The sequence below is a fragment of the Mchenga conophoros genome, linkage group LG8, assembly GCF_057382185.1.
Source record: "Mchenga conophoros isolate Kocher_MC1m ecotype Shallow Benthic linkage group LG8, M_conophoros_male_GT1.1, whole genome shotgun sequence".
Lineage (NCBI taxonomy): Eukaryota > Metazoa > Chordata > Actinopteri > Cichliformes > Cichlidae > Mchenga > Mchenga conophoros.
Genome location: NC_140533.1, coordinates 30,931,169 through 30,940,675, shown reverse-complemented (window position 1 = coordinate 30,940,675; position 9,507 = coordinate 30,931,169). Strand labels below are relative to the sequence as shown.

The 9,507-nt window shown below is 49.7% G+C and overlaps 1 protein-coding gene across 2 annotated transcripts in view; it reads left to right on the top strand.

Annotated features, from left to right (window-relative positions):
• ankfn1a (ankyrin repeat and fibronectin type III domain containing 1a) overlaps positions 1–9,507 on the top strand; it is a 103,498-nt gene that overhangs the window by 72,195 nt on the left and 21,796 nt on the right. For both annotated transcript variants that reach the window (XM_085285613.1, XM_085285614.1), the window contains 3 exons: positions 7,731–7,925; positions 8,376–8,489; positions 8,832–8,929. In XM_085285613.1, the coding sequence (XP_085141739.1) occupies positions 7,731–7,925; positions 8,376–8,489; positions 8,832–8,929 (407 nt within the window). The remainder of the gene's footprint in view (positions 1–7,730; positions 7,926–8,375; positions 8,490–8,831; positions 8,930–9,507) is intronic.

Genomic DNA, 9,507 nt, shown 5'->3' with positions numbered 1-9,507 from the left:
CCCCCGCCCCTGGAGGGGGGAACTGCACCCAGACCCAGGTGGTGTTACCCTTTTCCCTGCGGTGGGGAGGGGCAGACCGCCCCGACTCCGCAGCAGCAGGGAGGCCCCACACTCCAGACCGCAGTCGGACGGCCAACTCCTCCTCCTAGCCCCCCCGCTCTAGCAGGTCGCAGAGAACGGGGGTGAGAGAAGACTCCAAACCTCCCTCCACCCGCTCATTGTAATGTTGATGCATGTGTGTTCTGAGGTGCATTTAAAACCCAGGAGGGCATGGAGCTACCTGCCAGAGAGCAGCAGGTAAACGCATAGTCCCTCCTGCTGGCCCTCAATGTCTATGTGTATTTAACATTGAGAGGTGGGCAACGACGCCAGGGGTGGGGTGTACACCCTGATGGTACTTTGGACTCCGTGTATCGTGCCCACCCCCAAGATCCTATATGTATGTGTAATGAGAGTGAGTAATGTGAATGTCTAAGTTGTGGGATAAAATTGAGGCAGAGGCAGCCAGAAGGGGACGGGGGGGTGGCCTCCTCTGCACCCTGGTGACACACCCCTACTCCAAGGTCCTGCATGTGTGGGTGGTTGTGGTGGAGCGGGAAGAGGGAGGCAGCTGGAGATGGGGAGGGAAGGAAGGGAGGGGCAAGTGACCCCTCCCTGGGGCCAGCTCCCCCGCTGACCCCAGTAGGCACCCCATACTCCGCGACCCACCAGGGAAAGGGGGCCCAGGCCCATCCAGACCGGGGCCCAGCACAGCAGTGCCCCCCGGCCCCACAGAGCCCAGGACAGTCCACCCAACCCCACCACAGAGAGAACTGCACCCACCCCACCATCCACTCATCTTCCAGACTACATAAGACAATAAACACCCAGGCTGAGATCTTCCTCCACCTCTCCTGTATCTCCCCCTCCTGCAGAGAGTTCCTGAGGAGAGGAAAGCTCCTGCAAGATGTGACAATCTCCCCCACCAGTTGAAGAGCCCCCCAGGTGGCTCGACGCACCGGCGGCACCCTGCGCCAGGGATGGGCCCCCATGCACCCACCCGCCCACAACCCCGGCAACACACAAACCAGGACCCAAGGCCCCGAGGTCCGGCCAGGGCCCCTGCCCAGAGACGGAGCGCCCCCAGAACCTCACGCCCATCCCGGACCCACCCAGGGGCAGACAGGCTACCAGGTCAGTAACCCACGTCCGTCAGCACAGACCCTCCCCTAGCCCCGCTGCACGCAGCCGCGAGGAAACAGTCACCCGAGAGCCAAAGGAGCCCCCAACCGGACATGACCGCTACCCCGGGTTGAGCCCCCCAAGGAAGATGCCTCCAGGGAACCCCCCGACGCCCTAAGCCTGTCCCTACCCCCACACCAATCACAACAGTGAAGGCGGGACCAAACTATGACCCCCCACCCCCACTAGGTGATGGAGCTGATCAAAGGAGCCCAGAGCAATTGATCTGATGTGGTGGCAGAGGCTGTATCAAGACTAATGTAATCTAATAGATAATTTCTATATTGGTTAGAATTAAGATTATTTTTATTTTTCCAGTTCATGAGGACTGTTTTCTTGGCTATGCATAGGGCAGTGAAAACAGTATGGGCGATATTCTTTTCTGTAGTGACGTTATCTAAGCTGCCACATCATCCTCTTCATGCATGTTGTCTTATTCCAAGCTGTATAGGCTCAAAAGCCTACTACCAATTAAGCATATTAGATAATGTGCATCTCTGTAATGAGAAGGGGTGTGGTCTAATGACATCAACACCCTATATCAGGTGTGCATAATTATTAGGCAACGTCCTTTGCTTTGGCAAAATGGGTCAAAAGAAGGACTTGACAGGCTCAGAAAAGTCAAAAATAGTGAGATATCTTGCAGAGGGATGCAGCAGTCTCAAAATTGCAAAGCTTCTGAAGCGTGATCATCGAACAATCAAGCGTTTCATTCAAAATAGTCAACAGGGTCGCAAGAAGCGTGTGGAAAAACCAAGGCGCAAAATAACTGCCCATGAACTGAGAAAAGTCAAGCGTGCAGCTGCCAAGATGCCACTTGCCACCAGTTTGGCCATATTTCAGAGCTGCAACATCACTGGAGTGCCCAAAAGCACAAGGTGTGCAATACTCAGAGACATGGCCAAGGTAAGAAAGGCTGAAAGACGACCACCACTGAACAAGACACACAAGCTGAAACGTCAAGACTGGGCCAAGAAATATCTCAAGACTGGTTTTTCTAAGGTTTTATGGACTGATGAAATGAGAGTGAGTCTTGATTGGCCAGATGGATGGGCCCGTGGCTGGATTGGTAAAGGGCAGAGAGCTCCAGTCCGACTCAGACGCCAGCAAGGTGGAGGTGGAGTACTGGTTTGGGCTGGTATCATCAAAGATGAGCTTGTGGGGCCTTTTCGGGTTGAGGATGGAGTCAAGCTCAACTCCCAGTCCTACTGCCAGTTTCTGGAAGACACCTTCTTCAAGCAGTGGTACAGGAAGAAGTCTGCATCCTTCAAGAAAAACATGATTTCCATGCAGGACAATGCTCCATCACACGCGTCCAAGTACTCCACAGCGTGGCTGGCAAGAAAGGGTATAAAAGAAGAAAAACTAATGACATGGCCTCCTTGTTCACCTGATCTGAACCCCATTGAGAACCTGTGGTTCATCATCAAATGTGAGATTTACAAGGAGGGAAAACAGTACACCTCTCTGAACAGTGTCTGGGAGGCTGTGGTTGCTGCTGCACGCAATGTTGATGGTGAACAGATCAAAACACTGACAGAATCCATGGATGGCAGGCTTTTGAGTGTCCTTGCAAAGAAAGGTGGCTATATTGGTCGCTGATTTGTTTTTGTTTTGTTTTTGAATGTCAGAAATGTATATTTGTGAATGTGGAGATGTTATATTGGTGTCACTGGTAAAAATAAATCATTGAAATGGGTATATATTTGTTTTTTATTAAGTTGCCTAATAATTCTGCACAGTAATAGTCACCTGCACACACACATATCCCCCTAAAATAGCTAAAACTAAAAACAAACTAAAAACTACTTCCAAAAACATTCAGCTTTGATATTAATGAGTTTTTTGGGTTCATTGAGAACATGGTTGTTGTTCAATAATAAAATTATTCCTCAAAAATACAACTTGCCTAATAATTCTGCACTCCCTGTAGATGTCTCTGAGGGGGGTCAGTGAGGTGCCGATTGCCCGCTCTGCTGCCCTCACCACCCGCTGCAGTTTCCTCTTGTCCTCCGTGGTGCAGCAGTTGGACCAGAGTGTGCAGCAGGAGGTCAGAAGGCTCGATGGTGGAGCGGTAAAAGTTTACTAGCAGACTCTGGGGTAACTGGGCCTGATGCAGTTTCCTGAGGAAGTACAGCCATTGTTGTGCTTTCCCTACCTGGTGGGAGATGTTTGTGGACCAGGTGAGGTCGGCCGAGATGTGGACTCCGAGGAAAGCTTTCTACCCTTTCTGCCTCCTCCATCAATGTAGAGGGTGGAGTGCTCAGATCGCTTTGTTCTCCTGAAGTCGATTACCATCTCCTTGGTCTCGGCTGTGTTCAGATGCTGAACCTCCTCTCTGTAGCTGAATCATCGCTGTTGTCGATCAGTCCTATGACGGTGCTGTCATCAGCAAATTTTATAAAGGCGTTACTGGTGTGGATTGGTGAACAGCTATGGGAGAAAAGTGAGTATAAGAGGGGACTGAGGACACACCCCTGTGGGACGCCCACATTCAGAATGAGGGTGGAGGTGTGCTCTCCCATTCTGATGTTCTGGGGTCTGTTGCTCAGGAAGTCCAGTATCCAGCTGCACAGTGAGCTGCTGAGTCATGAGTTGCTTAGTTTATTAACCAGTCTGTGGGGTTGAACTGTGTTGAAGGCAGAGCTGGTCCACAAACAGCATTCTCACACAGGGGTTACTACTGCCCAGGTGAGGGCTTTGTGAAGAGCTGTAAGTATGGCGTCCTCTGTCCACCTGTTTGCCCTGAATGTAAACTGGTGTGGATCGAGGTCTGCAGGGATGGCAGCTTTAATGTGCGACATGATGAGCTGCTCAAAACATTTGGTAATTATGGCTGTTAAAGCACGTGGACGATGGTCATTCAAGCAGCTCACTGTGTTCTTGGGCCCTGGAACGATGGTGGCTGCTCACAGGCAGGATGGTATGACAGACTGTAGCAGTGAGAGGTTGAAGATGGTGGTGAAGACCTTTGCCACTCTACACCGTCAGGACCAGGAGATTAGACCGCTCATCATCAGCGAGCATTGTTGGCACTAAAAACACAGTTCGTGGTGTTTTTAACCAAAGCGTCTTAAGAAGTAAGTCATGACTCTTTGTTGCTCTGCTGCTGAAGGTCAGCGTTTTCTACAGTTTGTTTACTGGAGTCTGTGAGATTGTTCTAGAAAACCTCTCATATATTTACAGGAACAGAGGACATGATCTACATCACAGTGATCTACTCTCGCAGATTTAAACACAGGATTTAAACACGAATGTTTCAGTTTGCAGGTTTTATAGCAAGTGTAGCGTCATCCTGCTGAAGAACATGACATTCCTGGGTTTTCTGGTTACCATCGGTAGTAACTGGTTTGTTATAGCTACTAGTGACAGAACCAGTAACTCAGTGAAGTGAGAGAGTTGTCAGCATAGAAGCTGACGTTAACGTGTTGTGTTAACGTGCTGCAAGAAATGTTAAACAGCAGATGTCCCAGCATGGAGCCCTGTGGTGCACCACTGTTCATACACACAGAACAAACTCACACTCCTTGTTATTGTTGTGCTCTGTTCCACTTTAATTGATCTCAATGTAGGGATGCACCGATACTGGTATCGGGACCGATACTGTAAAATGTGTGTGTACTCATACTCGTAAAAGTTAACAGATACCATGAACCGATACTAACTTATTTCATTAATCAGAGGGTGGCTTGTCATTTCTGTTGTAGTTTTTTAGATTGGCCACTAAGGGGACATCCCGCGCTAAACAGGCACAGGGTTAGGCGAGTGAGACTGGCGGCTCCAGATAAAAAAGAGAAACTGGAGGCTGCTGTAGCTAGGCTAAACAAAATGTCAGCAGTGTGGACCGGAACAGCCAACTTTAACTCAGGTTTTGGAAAAGTGATGAAAAATGTCAAGAGAAAATCCATGGGCAGTTAAAATAACAGAGGCTCTGACTCATTTTATCGCTCTGGATGACCAGCCAATGCCAGTCGTGGAAAACATAGGATTGCACTGTCTTCTCAGCGTACTCGAGTCACAATATGAAATTCCCAGCCGCCCACACATCAGGGAGATAATGGTGCCAAAACTTTCTGAAGAGGTAAAGACAGCAGTATGTGCGCGATGTCAGTCCTTGGTTTAACGTCACAGTGAACTGATGATCCACGGGCAGATGAGGAGTTCGTCAGTGCCAAATACTTTCGTTATTTTGTTTGTTTGTTTGTTTACAATATGGACACTCTGCAATAATTTAAAAGTTTATTTTATTCTCAAACCTAATTTGTATTTATTTTATTCCAAACAGAAGTGTTTATTTATTATTCTGAAAGCTCGAGACAGTGCCAATAGTTCAGTGGTTTTTAAATTACAATGTGGAGACTCTGCAATAATTTAACAGAAGTGCTTATTTTTCACTTGAAATTTTTTTGTGGTCATTTTTATTAAGATTTTATTTTTTATCGGCAGAGAATAAAATAAAACCTGTCTTTCAATTCATTGCATTTGTGTGTGTGTGTGTGTGTGTGTGTGTGTGTGTGTGTGTGTGTGTGTGTGTGTGTGTGTGTGTGTGTGTGGTAGAAGTATCGGTTTTTGTACTCTGTATCGGCAAGTACTCAGATCCAAGTATCGGTATCGTATTTGAAAAAATTGGTATCGTTGCATCTCTATCTCAATGTTAAACAGCCACAAACTCATTCAGCTGTTGTGGTGTCGCTCATCAGTTTTGGACTCTGCGTATCGAATCATTGACTTTGTTGCAGAGTCATTGCTGTCAGACATCTTTGAAGTCCGTTTGTGGCTCGTGGGCTGTAGTGTGAATACTCGTGGGCTTTCACGTGGACACTGATGATGGACGTTACACTCTGACAGCTGGACTTCATGCTCTTTGCTCTCATCAGCCTGTCCTATCAGAGTGTGAAGCACAGTTTCAGGAGCTGAAAGCGTCACATAATTCTGTGCTCAGGTCTTGAAGCGTAAATCATCCTCGGCTTTATTTTTTGGATGAGCTGGTTTGTTGTGCAGACTTCAGAACATGTCGACAGCAGCTGAAATCTCTCCTCACGGCTCATTTTTACTCGCTTTCATAACATCTCTGCATGCAGCAGGTTAGACTGAGACACACAGTGAGTGTGTGTGTGTGTGTGAGGGTGTTCTTGTTTGCTGCTGATTGCTTGTTTATGCTGCTGTCACGGTCCGTGACTGAGAACTGGACGGCAGCGAGTGGCGTCGCAGTAAAGCGGCGGTGTTTGGGCGGGCTGGCAGCTCGCGGAGCGTTTCACCGTGACAAACGTGGAGGAACACACACAGAGCTGTGCTGGTGATGAATGCGCCCGTCAGACTTCATACCACTGCTCTGCTGCCACTCTTCACTCGGGCGGAGGGGAAACATCAGTCAGAGCATGAAAAAGAAATGTTTCCATCCTCAGAGGCTCCACAGTCCACACATGACGCTCGTCTTCTAAAAACATGCCAGTCGTTGTTTCTGATGATGATGATGCTGATGCATCCTCGGGCTCCTCTGTGGGCTCTAGAACTAGATCCTGGACTTTACAGCTCAAACCCAACTGGTTTCATTAGGACCTGATTTTCACTGGTTTTATAACTGTGCAAAAATCTTGAGCCACCCCTCATTTCTGTGTATTTTGCTTCCAAGGAGACAGACTCGCGAGCAGCAGATCTGAAGCTTTCTTTCACAGTTGTTTGTGAAGGTTCTCAGTCATCCAGCTCATCGTAGTCTAAGGAGCTCGGACAGAAAAGCGTCTCATCCTAAGATCTCAGAGGTTTTCTTCAGACGTTGCTGCTTTTCCTCTCGTGTTCAGTGTTTCATTTTCAGAAGAATGCTTTTGTTTGTTAAGCCTCTGAACTCTGACCTATGAATCATTTGTGCAAAATGTGGCTCAAGACTTTTGCACAGCCCGTTGAAAACCCCGCCCTGTGATGGACTCTCCAGTTGCTTCCCCAGAGCTTTGTTTCATCGTCAGCTCCATCAGCTGAAGTTATTTTTATACGACTGATTTCGTCCTTGGTGCTAAATAAGAGGCAGCTGAAACACACGGCATGTAGCCGCTCACACACCGAAGCACAAACATGCAGCACAGATGCTTTAATAACAGACCTGACGATCGATCAGAGAAAGTTTTCTTTCCTTTCTCCCGTCTTTCTGCCGCCCTGCACCTTTGGTCCCTCTGCGCTCGCTCAGAACACGTTTCCGTGTTTGGTTTTCTCTGCTGCATCTCCTTTTGTCTGCCTCTGAAGACGAGTGAGCCGTGGCCTTGACAGAGACGAACTCCAACTCCTCCACAAGCTGCTTTTCTTCCACTAACAGGAGACACGACGCCACATTCAGCCCATCGTCTGAGCTTTAATCAAACGCTCGCAGATCGTTCAGCAGTTAGTGCGACACTGGCTGTGAACTGTGACAATGGGTGCAGCGGGTGGAGGTTTGTGTGAAGCACAGATAAAATGTGAAGAAGCAGAAAGCTCCTCCTGCAGTTTGCTGTCTGTAACCAGCTGCTGTGTTTCTCCTGCAGTCATGAGCGTGGAGAGTCGCGAGGCTCACCTGAACTCTCTGGTGCTGGAGGCGGAGCGGCGGGCGGTCGACCTGGCGGCTCAGGCTCAGAGGGACGGCCTCTCGCTGGAGGCCTGCCACAAAGACAAACAGCTGAGGGCGTGGGAGTGGAGGTGCAAGCTGTACAAACGCATGAGGACGGGCTTCCAGCACGCACGTGAGTCCGCACGCCGCCCTCCTTAGTGTGTATTTCCTGCCGTCGCTTCCTGTGTGTGTGGCAGCTCAGACAGCCTGATGGGGACACGCGTGACCTTTGCAGCAGATTCGGAGCGCAGTACACGTTCAGCTGGAGGTGTTCCTGTCAACATTAGAGCTGCTACACCCAGAGCTCAGAGGGGGCGGGATTTACACAACCAGCTATAAAACAGAAAGGTTGCGATCGAGACGTGAACGACGTGCGCGGTGAACTCACGGTCTCATTAGAGCAACGTCAGGGTGATTCGACTGAGGTCCTTCTGCAGGCTTCACACAGCGACTAATCACACCTGCTGAAGACGTCAGGCAGGAAACAGGAAGTCAATCACATGTTGCCATAGTTACCTGGAAAACAGTCAGAGCCACGGTCCACACACACACGTTTCACCCTCCTCTCTGTGCCCCTGCTCAGGTGCCCCGGAGGCCCCGTCCATGGTTCGACTGAGCGTGAGCAGTAGCAGCACTCTGACCGTCACCTTCCAGGAACCGCAGTGTCTCAACTCCACTGTGGTGACCAAGTACAGAGGTGAACACACATGTGCATGCACGCACACAGGCCTGGTCCTGTCTGAGAGACTAAAAGGTCAAAGGTGAGGCCATCATTTAGGTTTCGATGTTCGAGGTGAAGCTTCGACTGAAGACTTCATGTTGGGTCTGCAAAACCACATTTAAAACGATAAATTAACAAGGTTGTTCTGCGTTAATTTACAGGTTTACTTCACGGTTAAACTCTAAAGCTTCTGGATTTAAACCCCAGATTTATTCTCAGATGATGCCTCAGGTTGTCGTGGTTACACGGAGGAACAGGAAGTGGTGCTCAGAGGCAGGGATGAGGAGGCTAACGTTGCGTCTGTCGATGTGTTCGCAGTGGAATGGAGCTGCCTGAAGGACTTCTCGCTGCTCGCCGGAGAGATGGTGTTGGATAACCTGCAGAGCCTGAAGTGCACCATCAGCAGCCTCACCACGGTAACAAGAGCATCCCTCCTCCGCACATCCACCTGTCTGCCGCTGGCTTTAGTTCACAGTTTCAGAAAAAGGATTGAATAGAGTTTCTGTCACGACGAAGCTGCTGTCGCTCAGGTCGGTCTGTCGTTTGCACGTTTGTCCGCTCGCTGTGATGCATGTGTTCGTTTGCAGCAGGCGCGTGATTTCGGACCTCGGTGATGTCATTGCGCGGTCCCTGCGTTGTGCGTTGGCTGATCGGCGTCTGTGATGCAGACTTGTTTTCGCTGTGCTGCACACACCGAACCACAGCTGCTGTTTGCCATTTAGATCAGCGAGCGGCTTTCACAAACTTCCACGGCGGCCCTGAACTAGAGAGCAGGCTGAAAGGGCCGGAGACGCTGCGAGGGCGAATAATGAGCCGGCGAGGCTCTTGGGCCTCGAACGTCACAGCTCTCATTTACATACTGAATTCATCGAGTCGGGGCCGAGCCGCACGAGGAGCTCGGAGGCCTTTAAGTACTCAGCTGTCCTGGAAGGATTAGACCTGCAGGGCACACACATGGGGGGGGCCACGGGGGGCCTGTTTGTGTAGGTGGAAG